At 51.7% G+C, this 14,457-nt stretch overlaps 2 protein-coding genes across 2 annotated transcripts in view; one reads left to right on the top strand and one right to left on the bottom strand.

Moving 5' to 3' along the window:
- Positions 1-8,001, bottom strand: part of LOC140374507 (CD82 antigen) — a 44,497-nt gene extending 36,496 nt beyond the window's left edge. Inside the window, exon 1 of the mRNA XM_072461433.1 lies at positions 7,923-8,001. Coding sequence (XP_072317534.1) covers positions 7,923-7,988 — 66 coding nt within the window. The 5' untranslated portion in view covers positions 7,989-8,001. The remainder of the gene's footprint in view (positions 1-7,922) is intronic.
- A 718-nt stretch (positions 8,002-8,719) lies between these two features.
- Positions 8,720-14,457, top strand: part of plekho1b (pleckstrin homology domain containing, family O member 1b) — a 31,210-nt gene continuing 25,472 nt past the window's right edge. The window contains exon 1 of the mRNA XM_072460474.1: positions 8,720-8,812. Coding sequence (XP_072316575.1) covers positions 8,786-8,812 — 27 coding nt within the window. The 5' untranslated portion in view covers positions 8,720-8,785. The remainder of the gene's footprint in view (positions 8,813-14,457) is intronic.

The raw sequence follows: 14,457 nt of genomic DNA, 5'->3' as shown, positions 1-14,457 counted from the left end.
TAGACCTGGTTTAGTCCTGGTTTAGAGCTGGTTTAGTCCTGGTTTAGAGCTGGTTTAGTGCTGGTTTAGTCTTGGTTTAGAGCTGGTTTAGTGCTGGTTTAGTCCTGGTTTAGAGCTGGTTTAGTCCTGGTTTAGTCCTGGTTTAGAGCTGGTTTAGACCTGGTTTAGTCCTGGTTTAGAGCTGGTTTAGACCTGGTTTAGTCCTGGTTTAGTCCTGGTTTAGAGCTGGTTTAGTCCTGGTTTAGAGCTGGTTTAGACCTGGTTTAGTCCTGGTTTAGAGCTGGTTTAGTCCTGGTTTAGAGCTGGTTTAGTCCTGGTTTAGTCCTGGTTAAGAGCTGGTTTAGTCCTGGTTTAGAGCTGGTTTAGTCCTGGTTTAGAGCTGGTTTAGAGCTGGTTTAGTCCTGGTTTAGTCCTGGTTTAGAGCTGGTTTAGTCCTGGTTTAGAGCTGGTTTAGAGCTGGTTTAGTCCTGGTTTAGAGCTGGTTTAGTCCTGGTTTAGAGCTGGTTTAGTTCTGGTTTAGAGCTGGTTTAGAGCTGGTTTAGTCCTGGTTTAGTCCTGGTTTAGAGCTGGTTTAGTCCTGGTTTAGTCCTGGTTTAGTCCTGGTTTAGAGCTGGTTTAGTCCTGGTTTAGAGCTGGTTTAGAGCTGGTTTAGTCCTGGTTTAGTCCTGGTTTAGTCCTGGTTTAGTCCTGGTTTAGTCCTGGTTTAGAACTGGTTTAGTCCTGGTTTAGTCCTGGTTTAGAGCTGGTTTAGTCCTGGTTTAGTCCTGGTTTAGACCTGGTTTAGAGCTGGTTTAGTGCTGGTTTAGTCCTGGTTTAGAGCTGGTTTAGAGCTGGTTTAGTCCTGGTTTAGAGCTGGTTTAGAGCTGGTTTAGTCCTGGTTTAGTCCTGGTTTAGAGCTGGTTTAGTCCTGGTTTAGAGCTGGTTTAGAGCTGGTTTAGTCCTGGTTTAGTCCTGGTTTAGAGCTGGTTTAGAGCTGGTTTAGTCCTGGTTTAGTCCTGGTTTAGAGCTGGTTTAGTCCTGGTTTAGTCCTGGTTTAGAGCTGGTTTAGTCCTGGTTTAGAGCTGGTTTAGAGCTGGTTTAGTCCTGGTTTAGTCCTGGTTTAGTCCTGGTTTAGTCCTGGTTTAGTCCTGGTTTAGAACTGGTTTAGTCCTGGTTTAGTCCTGGTTTAGAGCTGGTTTAGTCCTGGTTTAGTCCTGGTTTAGACCTGGTTTAGAGCTGGTTTAGTGCTGGTTTAGTCCTGGTTTAGAGCTGGTTTAGTGCTGGTTTAGTCCTGGTTTAGAGCTGGTTTAGTCCTGGTTTAGTCCTGGTTTAGAGCTGGTTTAGTCCTGGTTTAGAGCTGGTTTAGAGCTGGTTTAGTCCTGGTTTAGTCCTGGTTTAGTCCTGGTTTAGTCCTGGTTTAGAACTGGTTTAGTCCTGGTTTAGTCCTGGTTTAGAGCTGGTTTAGTCCTGGTTTAGACCTGGTTTAGAGCTGGTTTAGTGCTGGTTTAGTCCTGGTTTAGAGCTGGTTTAGTGCTGGTTTAGTCCTGGTTTAGAGCTGGTTTAGTCCTGGTTTAGAGCTGGTTTAGAGCTGGTTTAGAGCTGGTTTAGTCCTGGTTTAGAGCTGGTTTAGTCCTGGTTTAGTCCTGGTTTAGAGCTGGTTTAGTCCTGGTTTAGTCCTGGTTTAGAACTGGTTTAGTCCTGGTTTAGTCCTGGTTTAGTCCTGGTTTAGTCCTGGTTTAGTCCTGGTTTAGTCCTGGTTTAGTCCTGGTTTAGAACTGGTTTAGTCCTGGTTTAGTCCTGGTTTAGAGCTGGTTTAGTCCTGGTTTAGTCCTGGTTTAGACCTGGTTTAGAGCTGGTTTAGTGCTGGTTTAGTCCTGGTTTAGAGCTGGTTTAGAGCTGGTTTAGTCCTGGTTTAGAGCTGGTTTAGAGCTGGTTTAGTCCTGGTTTAGTCCTGGTTTAGAGCTGGTTTAGTCCTGGTTTAGAGCTGGTTTAGAGCTGGTTTAGTCCTGGTTTAGTCCTGGTTTAGAGCTGGTTTAGAGCTGGTTTAGTCCTGGTTTAGTCCTGGTTTAGAGCTGGTTTAGTCCTGGTTTAGTCCTGGTTTAGAGCTGGTTTAGTCCTGGTTTAGAGCTGGTTTAGAGCTGGTTTAGTCCTGGTTTAGTCCTGGTTTAGTCCTGGTTTAGTCCTGGTTTAGTCCTGGTTTAGAACTGGTTTAGTCCTGGTTTAGTCCTGGTTTAGAGCTGGTTTAGTCCTGGTTTAGTCCTGGTTTAGACCTGGTTTAGAGCTGGTTTAGTGCTGGTTTAGTCCTGGTTTAGAGCTGGTTTAGTGCTGGTTTAGTCCTGGTTTAGAGCTGGTTTAGTCCTGGTTTAGTCCTGGTTTAGAGCTGGTTTAGTCCTGGTTTAGAGCTGGTTTAGAGCTGGTTTAGTCCTGGTTTAGTCCTGGTTTAGTCCTGGTTTAGTCCTGGTTTAGAACTGGTTTAGTCCTGGTTTAGTCCTGGTTTAGTCCTGGTTTAGACCTGGTTTAGAGCTGGTTTAGTGCTGGTTTAGTCCTGGTTTAGAGCTGGTTTAGTGCTGGTTTAGTCCTGGTTTAGAGCTGGTTTAGTCCTGGTTTAGAGCTGGTTTAGAGCTGGTTTAGAGCTGGTTTAGTCCTGGTTTAGAGCTGGTTTAGTCCTGGTTTAGTCCTGGTTTAGAGCTGGTTTAGTCCTGGTTTAGTCCTGGTTTAGTGCTGGTTTAGTTCTGGTTTAGAGCTGGTTTAGTCCTGGTTTAGAGCTGGTTTAGTCCTGGTTTAGAGCTGGTTTAGTGCTGGTTTAGACCTGGTTTAGTCCTGGTTTAGAGCTGGTTTAGTCCTGGTTTAGAGCTGGTTTAGTCCTGGTTTAGAGCTGGTTTAGTCCTGGTTTAGAGCTGGTTTAGTCCTGGTTTAGTCCTGGTTAAGAGCTGGTTTAGTCCTGGTTTAGAGCTGGTTTAGTCCTGGTTTAGACCTGGTTTAGTCCTGGTTTAGTCCTGGTTTAGAGCTGGTTTAGAGCTGGTTTAGTCCTGGTTTAGTCCTGGTTTAGAGCTGGTTTAGTCCTGGTTTAGAGCTGGTTTAGAGCTGGTTTAGTCCTGGTTTAGAGCTGGTTTAGTCCTGGTTTAGAGCTGGTTTAGTTCTGGTTTAGAGCTGGTTTAGTCCTGGTTTAGTCCTGGTTTAGGGCTGGTTTAGTCCTGGTTTAGAGCTGGTTTAGAGCTGGTTTAGTCCTGGTTTAGAGCTGGTTTAGAGCTGGTTTAGTCCTGGTTTAGTCCTGGTTTAGAGCTGGTTTAGTCCTGGTTTAGAGCTGGTTTAGAGCTGGTTTAGTCCTGGTTTAGTCCTGGTTTAGACCTGGTTTAGAGCTGGTTTAGTCCTGGTTTAGTCCTGGTTTAGAGCTGGTTTAGTCCTGGTTTAGTCCTGGTTTAGAGCTGGTTTAGTCCTGGTTTAGAGCTGGTTTAGAGCTGGTTTAGTCCTGGTTTAGTCCTGGTTTAGAGCTGGTTTAGTCCTGATTTAGTCCTGGTTTAGTCCTGGTTTAGAGCTGGTTTAGTCCTGATTTAGTCCTGGTTTAGTCCTGGTTTAGAGCTGGTTTAGTCCTGGTTTAGACCTGGTTTAGTCCTGGTTTAGTCCTGGTTTAGAGCTGGTTTAGTCCTGGTTTAGTCCTGGTTTAGTCCTGGTTTAGAGCTGGTTTAGAGCTGGTTTAGAGCTGGTTTAGTCCTGGTTTAGAGCTGGTTTAGAGCTGGTTTAGTCCTGGTTTAGTCCTGGTTTAGACCTGGTTTAGTCCTGATTTAGTCCTGGTTTAGTCCTGGTTTAGAGCTGGTTTAGTCCTGGTTTAGAGCTGGTTTAGTCCTGGTTTAGACCTGGTTTAGTCCTGGTTTAGAGCTGGTTTAGTCCTGGTTTAGTCCTGGTTTAGTCCTGGTTTAGAGCTGGTTTAGAGCTGGTTTAGAGCTGGTTTAGTCCTGGTTTGTAGCTGGTTTAGAGCTGGTTTAGTCCTGGTTTATAGCTGGTTTAGTCCTGGTTTATTCCTGGTTTAGTCCTGGTTTAGAGCTGGTTTAGTCCTGGTTTAGAGCTGGTTTAGTCCTGGTTTAGTCCTGGTTAAGAGCTGGTTTAGTCCTGGTTTAGAGCTGGTTTAGTCCTGGTTTAGAGCTGGTTTAGTCCTGGTTTAGAGCTGGTTTAGAGCTGGTTTAGTCCTGGTTTAGAGCTGGTTTAGTCCTGGTTTAGTCCTGGTTTGGTCCTGGTTTAGTCCTGGTTTAGTCCTGGTTTAGTGCTGGTTTAGTCCTGGTTTAGAGCTGGTTTAGTCCTGGTTTAGTCCTGGTTTAGAGCTGGTTTAGTCCTGGTTTAGAGCTGGTTTAGTCCTGGTTTAGAGCTGGTTTAGAGCTGGTTTAGTCCTGGTTTAGTCCTGGTTTAGAGCTGGTTTAGTCCTGGTTTAGAGCTGGTTTAGAGCTGGTTTAGTCCTGGTTTAGAGCTGGTTTAGAGCTGGTTTAGTCCTGGTTTAGAGCTGGTTTAGAGCTGGTTTAGTCCTGGTTTAGAGCTGGTTTAGAGCTGGTTTAGTCCTGGTTTAGTCCTGGTTTAGAGCTGGTTTAGTCCTGGTTTAGACCTGGTTTAGACCTGGTTTAGAGCTGGTTTAGTCCTGGTTTAGTCCTGGTTTAGAGCTGGTTTAGTCCTGGTTTAGAGCTGGTTTAGTCCTGGTTTAGTCCTGGTTTAGAGCTGGTTTAGTCCTGCTTTAGTCCTGGTTTAGAGCTGGTTTAGTCCTGGTTTAGAGCTGGTTTAGTCCTGGTTTAGAGCTGGTTTAGAGCTGGTTTAGTCCTGGTTTAGTCCTGGTTTAGAGCTGGTTTAGTCCTGATTTAGTCCTGGTTTAGTCCTGGTTTAGAGCTGGTTTAGTCCTGGTTTAGAGCTGGTTTAGTCCTGGTTTAGTCCTGGTTTAGAGCTGGTTTAGTCCTGGTTTAGTCCTGGTTTAGTCCTGGTTTAGAGCTGGTTTAGTCCTGGTTTAGTCCTGGTTTAGTCCTGGTTTAGAGCTGGTTTAGAGCTGGTTTAGAGCTGGTTTAGTCCTGGTTTAGTCCTGGTTTAGTCCTGGTTTAGACCTGGTTTAGTCCTGATTTAGTCCTGGTTTAGTCCTGGTTTAGAGCTGGTTTAGTCCTGGTTTAGAGCTGGTTTAGTCCTGGTTTAGACCTGGTTTAGTCCTGGTTTAGAGCTGGTTTAGTACTGGTTTAGTCCTGGTTTAGAGCTGGTTTAGTCCTGGTTTAGTCCTGGTTTAGTCCTGGTTTAGAGCTGGTTTAGTCCTGGTTTAGTCCTGGTTTAGAGCTGGTTTAGTCCTGGTTTAGTCCTGGTTTAGTCCTGGTTTAGAGCTGGTTTAGAGCTGGTTTAGAGCTGGTTTAGTCCTGGTTTAGAGCTGGTTTAGAGCTGGTTTAGTCCTGGTTTAGTCCTGGTTTAGTCCTGGTTTAGACCTGGTTTAGTCCTGGTTTAGTCCTGGTTTAGAGCTGGTTTAGAGCTGGTTTAGAGCTGGTTTAGTCCTGGTTTAGAGCTGGTTTAGAGCTGGTTTAGTCCTGGTTTAGTCCTGGTTTAGTCCTGGTTTAGACCTGGTTTAGACCTGGTTTAGAGCTGGTTTAGTCCTGGTTTAGAGCTGGTTTAGTCCTGGTTTAGTCCTGGTTTAGTCCTGGTTTAGAGCTGGTTTAGTCCTGGTTTAGAGCTGGTTTAGAGCTGGTTTAGTCCTGGTTTAGTCCTGGTTTAGTCCTGGTTTAGAGCTGGTTTAGTCCTGGTTTAGAGCTGGTTTAGTCCTGGTTTAGAGCTGGTTTAGAGCTGGTTTAGTCCTGGTTTAGTCCTGGTTTAGAGCTGGTTTAGTCCTGGTTTAGACCTGGTTTAGACCTGGTTTAGAGCTGGTTTAGTCCTGGTTTAGAGCTGGTTTAGAGCTGGTTTAGTCCTGGTTTAGAGCTGGTTTAGAGCTGGTTTAGTCCTGGTTTAGTCCTGGTTTAGAGCTGGTTTAGTCCTGGTTTAGAGCTGGTTTAGTCCTGGTTTAGAGCTGGTTTAGAGCTGGTTTAGTCCTGGTTTAGTCCTGGTTTAGAGCTGGTTTAGTCCTGGTTTAGAGCTGGTTTAGTCCTGGTTTAGAGCTGGTTTAGTCCTGGTTTAGTCCTGGTTTAGTCCTGGTTTAGTCCTGGTTTAGAGCTGGTTTAGTCCTGGTTTAGTCCTGGTTTAGTCCTGGTTTAGAGCTGGTTTAGAGCTGGTTTAGTCCTGGTTTAGTCCTGGTTTAGTCCTGGTTTAGTCCTGGTTTAGAGCTGGTTTAGTCCTGGTTTAGAGCTGGTTTAGTCCTGGTTTAGAACTGGTTTAGTCCTGGTTTAGAGCTGGTTTAGTCCTGGTTTAGTCCTGGTTTAGAGCTGGTTTAGTCCTGGTTTAGTCCTGGTTTAGTCCTGGTTTAGAGCTGGTTTAGTCCTGGTTTAGAGCTGGTTTAGAGCTGGTTTAGTCCTGGTTTAGTCCTGGTTTAGTCCTGGTTTAGTCCTGGTTTAGTCCTGGTTTAGACCTGGTTTAGTCCTGGTTTAGTCCTGGTTTAGACCTGGTTTAGAGCTGGTTTAGAGCTGGTTTAGTCCTGGTTTAGTCCTGGTTTAGAGCTGGTTTAGTCCTGGTTTAGAGCTGGTTTAGTCCTGGTTTAGTCCTGGTTTAGAGCTGGTTTAGAGCTGGTTTAGTCCTGGTTTAGTCCTGGTTTAGAGCTGGTTTAGTCCTGGTTTAGTCCTGGTTTAGAGCTGGTTTAGAGCTGGTTTAGTCCTGGTTTAGTCCTGGTTTAGACCTGGTTTAGTCCTGGTTTAGTCCTGGTTTAGTCCTGGTTTAGAGCTGGTTTAGTCCTGGTTTAGTCCTGGTTTAGAGCTGGTTTAGTCCTGGTTTAGTCCAGATTTAGTCCTGGTTTAGAGCTGGTTTAGTCCTGGTTTAGTCCTGGTTTAGAGCTGGTTTAGTCCTGGTTTAGTCCTGGTTTAGTCCTGGTTTAGTCCTGGTTTAGAGCTGGTTTAGTCCTGGTTTAGAGCTGGTTTAGTCCTGGTTTAGTCCTGGTTTAGTCCTGGTTTAGAGCTGGTTTAGTCCTGGTTTAGTCCTGGTTTAGTCCTGGTTTAGAGCTGGTTTAGTCCTGGTTTAGAGCTGGTTTAGTCCTGGTTTAGTCCTGGTTTAGTCCTGGTTTAGAGCTGGTTTAGTCCTGGTTTAGAGCTGGTTTAGAGCTGGTTTAGTCCTGGTTTAGTCCTGGTTTAGACCTGGTTTAGAGCTGGTTTAGTCCTGGTTTAGTCCTGGTTTAGTCCTGGTTTAGAGCTGGTTTAGTCCTGGTTTAGAGCTGGTTTAGAGCTGGTTTAGTCCTGGTTTAGTCCTGGTTTAGTCCTGGTTTAGTCCTGGTTTAGAGCTGGTTTAGTCCTGGTTTAGAGCTGGTTTAGAGCTGGTTTAGTCCTGGTTTAGTCCTGGTTTAGTCCTGGTTTAGTCCTGGTTTAGAGCTGGTTTAGTCCTGGTTTAGAGCTGGTTTAGTCCTGGTTTAGTCCTGGTTTAGAGCTGGTTTAGTCCTGGTTTAGTCCTGGTTTAGAGCTGGTTTAGAGCTGGTTTAGTCCTGGTTTAGTCCTGGTTTAGTCCTGGTTTAGACCTGGTTTAGTCCTGGTTTAGTCCTGGTTTAGTCCTGGTTTAGAGCTGGTTTAGTCCTGGTTTAGTCCTGGTTTAGAGCTGGTTTAGTCCTGGTTTAGTCCTGGTTTAGAGCTGGTTTAGTCCTGGTTTAGTCCTGGTTTAGTCCTGGTTTAGAGCTGGTTTAGTCCTGGTTTAGTCCTGGTTTAGACCTGGTTTAGAGCTGGTTTAGAGCTGGTTTAGTCCTGGTTTAGTCCTGGTTTAGTCCTGGTTTAGAGCTGGTTTAGTCCTGGTTTAGAGCTGGTTTAGTCCTGGTTTAGTCCTGGTTTAGTCCTGGTTTAGAGCTGGTTTAGAGCTCTTTAGTGCTGGTTTACCACATAGACGCAGTAGCAGACGCTGGAGCTGAGCTGGAGCAGTTGGATCTTGTTGTGGAGCTTCATGCTTGTGACTTCCTGCTTCATGTAAACATTAACTCAGCTGAGTTTCCATGGAAACGCTCTCACTTCCGGGACTCGGGCTTCATATTAGAACTGATGGCATTTTGTTTTAAAGGTGTTTTTTAAATGTCGCTCTTTAGAACAAAATGTATTTTATTTCATCTGATATAAATGAAGTCAAATGTCACGTGACTCAGTTTAAGTCATATTTCTATTGCTCCTCTTGTGACGTCAGGACCTGCCGCTCCTGCAGGGGGCGCTGTTCTCACACACGTGTGGCCATTACGTAACAGGGAGACACAGGGCCTCTTCCTGCAGGGGGCGCCACAGCTCCACCAGCAGGAGCCGCGGGAGACCGGAGGAGGAGCGGGGAACCGGACACCGAGGCATCTGCGGGGACACGGCACCAGAGCCCGGGGACACGGCACAAGAGCCCGGGGACACGGCACCAGAGCCCGGGGACACGGCACCAGAGCCCGGGGACACGGCACCAGAGCCCGGGGGAAGAACTGCACTTCAGCCGGTCAGAAGTAACGGAACAAACCGGGGAACGGCGAGAAGCGGAGGAAACAAAGCCGAGAAGAGCGGAGTTTCTCCGGGCTAGAGTGTGTGAGAGGCGGCGGGCACCGGGAGCAGCACCGGCAGCACCGGGGGCAGCACCGGGGGCAGCACCGGGGGCAGCACCGGGGGCAGCACCGGGAGCAGCACCGGGAGCAGCACCGGCAGCACCGGGAGCAGCACCGGGGCAGCGCGGAGCGCAGCGCTTTGTCTCCCTCTGTGAGAGCTCCAGTCCCGGCGGCATGAGGAAGAACAGCTCCGGTAAACGGGTGAGTACCGGCGCCCCCCCCGGGCCCCCGCCCGCGGAGGATCCATGTTTTCTCTGCGTGACCCGCGCGCGCGTGCGACTGACAGTCGCGTGCACGTTCATGAATAATGCGCGTGCACTGTGACGCACGCAGATCCTTCTCCACGAGGATCATGTGACGTCGCAATGGTCACGTGACACGCCCATTGTTTCTTTGTTGTGAACCGCATCAGACTCACGCTTTGTCCAGGTCCAGAGAAGGTCCAGGTCCAGAGCAGGTCCAGGTCCAGAGAAGGTCCAGGTCCAGAGAAGGTCCAGGTCCAGAGAAGGTCCAGGTCCAGAGCAGGTCCAGGTCCAGAGCAGGTCCAGGTCCAGAGAAGGTCCAGGTCCAGAGAAGGTCCAGGTCCAGAGAAGATCCAGGTCCAGAGAAGGTCCAGGTCCAGAGCAGGTCCAGGTCCAGAGAAGGTCCAGGTCCAGAGAAGGTCCAGGTCCAGAGAAGGTCCAGGTCCAGAGCAGGTCCAGGTCCAGAGCAGGTCCAGGTCCAGAGAAGGTCCAGGTCCAGAGAAGGTCCAGGTCCAGAGAAGATCCAGGTCCAGAGAAGGTCCAGGTCCAGAGAAGGTCCAGGTCCAGAGAAGGTCCAGGTCCAGAGCAGGTCCAGGTCCAGAGAAGGTCCAGGTCCAGAGAAGGTCCAGGTCCAGAGAAGGTCCAGGTCCAGAGCAGGTCCAGGTCCAGAGCAGGTCCAGGTTCAGAGAAGGTCCAGGTCCAGAGCAGGTCCAGGTCCAGAGAAGGTCCAGGTCCAGAGAAGGTCCAGGTCCAGAGAAGGTCCAGGTCCAGAGCAGGTCCAGGTCCAGAGAAGGTCCAGGTCCAGAGAAGGTCCAGGTCCAGAGAAGGTCCAGGTCCAGAGAAGGTCCAGGTCCAGAGCAGGTCCAGGTCCAGAGAAGGTCCAGGTCCAGAGAAGGTCCAGGTCCAGAGAAGGTCCAGGTCCAGCGCAGGTCCAGGTCCAGAGCAGGTCCAGGTCCAGAGAAGGTCCAGGTCCAGAGAAGGTCCAGGTCCAGAGAAGATCCAGGTCCAGAGAAGGTCCAGGTCCAGAGAAGGTCCAGGTCCAGAGAAGGTCCAGGTCCAGAGCAGGTCCAGGTCCAGAGAAGGTCCAGGTCCAGAGAAGGTCCAGGTCCAGAGAAGGTCCAGGTCCAGAGCAGGTCCAGGTCCAGAGCAGGTCCAGGTCCAGAGAAGGTCCAGGTCCAGAGCAGGTCCAGGTCCAGAGAAGGTCCAGGTCCAGAGAAGGTCCAGGTCCAGAGAAGGTCCAGGTCCAGAGCAGGTCCAGGTCCAGAGAAGGTCCAGGTCCAGAGCAGGTCCAGGTCCAGAGAAGGTCCAGGTCCAGAGAAGGTCCAGGTCCAGAGAAGGTCCAGATAAGTTCCAGGTCCAGAGAAGGTCCAGGTCCAGAGAAGGTCCAGATAAGGTCCAGGTCCAGAGCAGGTCCAGGTCCAGAGAAGGTCCAGGTCCAGAGAAGGTCCAGGTCCAGAGAAGGTCCAGGTCCAGAGAAGGTCCAGGTCCAGAGCAGGTCCAGGTCCAGAGAAGGTCCAGGTCCAGAGAAGGTCCAGGTCCAGAGAAGATCCAGGTCCAGAGAAGGTCCAGGTCCAGAGAAGGTCCAGGTCCAGAGAAGGTCCAGATAAGTTCCAGGTCCAGAGAAGGTCCAGGTCCAGAGAAGGTCCAGATAAGGTCCAGGTCCAGAGCAGGTCCAGGTCCAGAGAAGGTCCAGGTCCAGAGAAGGTCCAGGTCCAGAGAAGGTCCAGGTCCAGAGAAGGTCCAGGTCCAGAGCAGGTCCAGGTCCAGAGAAGGTCCAGGTCCAGAGAAGGTCCAGAGAAGGTCCAGGTCCAGAGAAGGTCCAGGTCCAGAGCAGGTCCAGGTCCAGAGAAGGTCCAGGTCCAGAGAAGGTCCAGGTCCAGAGAAGGTCCAGGTCCAGAGAAGGTCCAGGTCCAGAGCAGGTCCAGGTCCAGAGAAGGTCCAGGTCCAGAGAAGGTCCAGGTCCAGAGAAGGTCCAGGTCCAGAGCAGGTCCAGGTCCAGAGCAGGTCCAGGTCCAGAGAAGGTCCAGGTCCAGAGAAGGTCCAGGTCCAGAGCAGGTCCAGGTCCAGAGAAGGTCCAGGTCCAGAGAAGGTCCAGGTCCAGAGCAGGTCCAGGTCCAGAGAAGGTCCAGGTCCAGAGAAGGTCCAGGTCCAGAGAAGGTCCAGGTCCAGAGCAGGTCCAGGTCCAGAGAAGGTCCAGGTCCAGAGAAGGTCCAGGTCCAGAGCAGGTCCAGGTCCAGAGCAGGTCCAGGTCCAGAGAAGGTCCAGGTCCAGAGAAGGTCCAGGTCCAGAGCAGGTCCAGGTCCAGAGAAGGTCCAGGTCCAGAGAAGGTCCAGGTCCAGAGAAGGTCCAGGTCCAGAGCAGGTCCAGGTCCAGAGCAGGTCCAGGTCCAGAGAAGGTCCAGGTCCAGAGAAGGTCCAGGTCCAGAGAAGATCCAGGTCCAGAGAAGGTCCAGGTCCAGAGAAGGTCCAGGTCCAGAGCAGGTCCAGGTCCAGAGAAGGTCCAGATCCAGAGAAGGTCCAGGTCCAGAGAAGGTCCAGGTCCAGAGCAGGTCCAGGTCCAGAGCAGGTCCAGGTTCAGAGAAGGTCCAGGTCCAGAGCAGGTCCAGGTCCAGAGAAGGTCCAGGTCCAGAGAAGGTCCAGGTCCAGAGAAGGTCCAGGTCAAGAGCAGGTCCAGGTCCAGAGAAGGTCCAGGTCCAGAGAAGGTCCAGGTCCAGAGAAGGTCCAGGTCCAGAGCAGGTCCAGGTCCAGAGAAGGTCCAGGTCCAGAGAAGGTCCAGGTCCAGAGCAGGTCCAGGTCCAGAGAAGGTCCAGGTCCAGAGAAGGTCCAGGTCCAGAGAAGGTCCAGGTCCAGAGAAGGTCCAGGTCCAGAGCAGGTCCAGGTCCAGAGAAGGTCCAGGTCCAGAGAAGGTCCAGGTCCAGAGAAGGTCCAGGTCCAGAGCAGGTCCAGGTCCAGAGAAGGTCCAGGTCCAGAGCAGGTCCAGGTCCAGAGAAGGTCCAGGTCCAGAGAAGGTCCAGGTCCAGAGAAGGTCCAGGTCCAGAGCAGGTCCAGGTCCAGAGCAGGTCCAGGTCCAGAGAAGGTCCAGGTCCAGAGAAGGTCCAGGTCCAGAGAAGATCCAGGTCCAGAGAAGGTCCAGGTCCAGAGAAGGTCCAGGTCCAGAGCAGGTCAAGGTCCAGAGAAGGTCCAGGTCCAGAGAAGGTCCAGGTCCAGAGCAGGTCCAGGTCCAGAGCAGGTCCAGGTTCAGAGAAGGTCCAGGTCCAGAGCAGGTCCAGGTCCAGAGCAGGTCCAGGTCCAGAGAAGGTCCAGGTCCAGAGAAGGTCCAGGTCCAGAGCAGGTCCAGGTCCAGAGCAGGTCCAGGTCCAGAGAAGGTCCAGGTCCAGAGAAGGTCCAGGTCCAGAGAAGGTCCAGGTCCAGAGAAGGTCCAGGTCCAGAGCAGGTCCAGGTCCAGAGAAGGTCCAGGTCCAGAGAAGGTCCAGGTCCAGAGAAGGTCCAGGTCCAGAGCAGGTCCAGGTCCAGAGCAGGTCCAGGTCCAGAGAAGGTCCAGGTCCAGAGAAGATCCAGGTCCAGAGAAGGTCCAGGTCCAGAGAAGGTCCAGGTCCAGAGAAGGTCCAGGTCCAGAGCAGGTCCAGGTCCAGAGAAGGTCCAGGTCCAGAGAAGGTCCAGGTCCAGAGCAGGTCCAGGTCCAGAGCAGGTCCAGGTCCAGAGCAGGTCCAGGTCCAGAGAAGGTCCAGGTCCAGAGAAGGTCCAGGTCCAGAGAAGGTCCAGGTCCAGAGAAGGTCCAGATAAGTTCCAGGTCCAGAGAAGGTCCAGGTCCAGAGAAGGTCCAGATAAGGTCCAGGTCCAGAGCAGGTCCAGGTCCAGAGAAGGTCCAGGTCCAGAGAAGGTCCAGGTCCAGAGAAGGTCCAGGTCCAGAGAAGGTCCAGGTCCAGAGCAGGTCCAGGTCCAGAGAAGGTCCAGGTCCAGAGAAGGTCCAGGTCCAGAGAAGATCCAGGTCCAGAGAAGGTCCAGGTCCAGAGAAGGTCCAGGTCCAGAGAAGGTCCAGATAAGTTCCAGGTCCAGAGAAGGTCCAGGTCCAGAGAAGGTCCAGATAAGGTCCAGGTCCAGAGCAGGTCCAGGTCCAGAGAAGGTCCAGGTCCAGAGAAGGTCCAGGTCCAGAGAAGGTCCAGGTCCAGAGCAGGTCCAGGTCCAGAGAAGGTCCAGGTCCAGAGAAGGTCCAGAGAAGGTCCAGGTCCAGAGAAGGTCCAGGTCCAGAGCAGGTCCAGGTCCAGAGAAGGTCCAGGTCCAGAGAAGGTCCAGGTCCAGAGAAGGTCCAGGTCCAGAGAAGGTCCAGGTCCAGAGAAGGTCCAGGTCCAGAGCAGGTCCAGGTCCAGAGAAGGTCCAGGTCCAGAGAAGGTCCAGGTCCAGAGAAGGTCCAGGTCCAGAGCAGGTCCAGGTCCAGAGCAGGTCCAGGTCCAGAGAAGGTCCAGGTCCAGAGAAGGTCCAGGTCCAGAGAAGATCCAGGTCCAGAGAAGGTCCAGGTCCAGAGAAGGTCCAGGTCCAGAGAAGGTCCAGGTCCAGAGCAGGTCCAGGTCCAGAGAAGGTCCAGGTCCAGAGAAGGTCCAGGTCCAGAGAAGGTCCAGGTCCAGAGCAGGTCCAGGTCCAGAGCAGGTCCAGGTCCAGAGAAGGTCCAGGTCCAGAGCAGGTCCAGGTCCAGAGAAGGTCCAGGTCCAGAGAAGGTCCAGGTCCAGAGCAGGTCCAGGTCCAGAGAAGGTCCAGGTCCAGAGCAGGTCCAGGTCCAGAGAAGGTCCAGGTCCAGAGAAGGTCCAGGTCCAGAGAAGGTCCAGGTCCAGAGAAGGTCCAGGTCCAGAGAAGGTCCAGATAAGTTCCAGGTCCAGAGAAGGTCCAGATAAGTTCCAGGTCCAGAGAAGGTCCAGGTCCAGAGAAGGTCCAGATAAGGTCCAGGTCCAGAGCAGGTCCAGGTCCAGAGAAGGTCCAGGTCCAGAGAAGGTCCAGGTCCAGAGAAGGTCCAGGTCCAGAGAAGGTCCAGGTCCAGAGAAGATCCAGGTCCAGAGAAGGTCCAGGTCCAGAGAAGGTCCAGGTCCAGAGAAGGTCCAGATAAGTTCCAGGTCCAGAGAAGGTCCAGGTCCAGAGAAGGTCCAGATAAGGTCCAGGTCCAGAGCAGGTCCAGGTCCAGAGAAGGTCCAGGTCCAGAGAAGGTCCAGGTCCAGAGAAGGTCCAGGTCCAGAGAAGGTCCAGGTCCAGAGCAGGTCCAGGTCCAGAGAAGGTCCAGGTCCAGAGAAGGTCCAGGTCCAGAGAAGGTCCAGGTCCAGAGAAGGTCCAGGTCCAGAGCAGGTCCAGGTCCAGAGAAGGTCCAGGTCCAGAGAAGGTCCAGGTCCAGAGAAGATCCAGGTCCAGAGAAGGTCCAGGTCCAGAGAAGGTCCAGGTCCAGAGAAGGTCCAGGTCCAGAGAAGGTCCAGATAAGTTCCAGGTCCAGAGAAGGTCCAGGTCCAGAGAAGGTCCAGGTCCAGAGCAGGTCCAGGTCCAGAGAAGGTCCAGGTCCAGAGAAGGTCCAGGTCCAGAGAAGGTCCAGGTCCAGAGAAGGTCCAGATAAGTTCCAGGTCCAGAGAAG

This window comes from Eucyclogobius newberryi, unplaced genomic scaffold (genome assembly GCF_026437365.1).
Source record: "Eucyclogobius newberryi isolate DKJ021-1_F unplaced genomic scaffold, fEucNew1.0.hap1 SCAF_3, whole genome shotgun sequence".
Taxonomy (NCBI): Eukaryota; Metazoa; Chordata; class Actinopteri; order Gobiiformes; family Gobiidae; genus Eucyclogobius; species Eucyclogobius newberryi.
The sequence above is the reverse complement of the archived record's forward strand: the minus strand, read 5'-3'. Positions and strand labels throughout refer to the sequence as shown.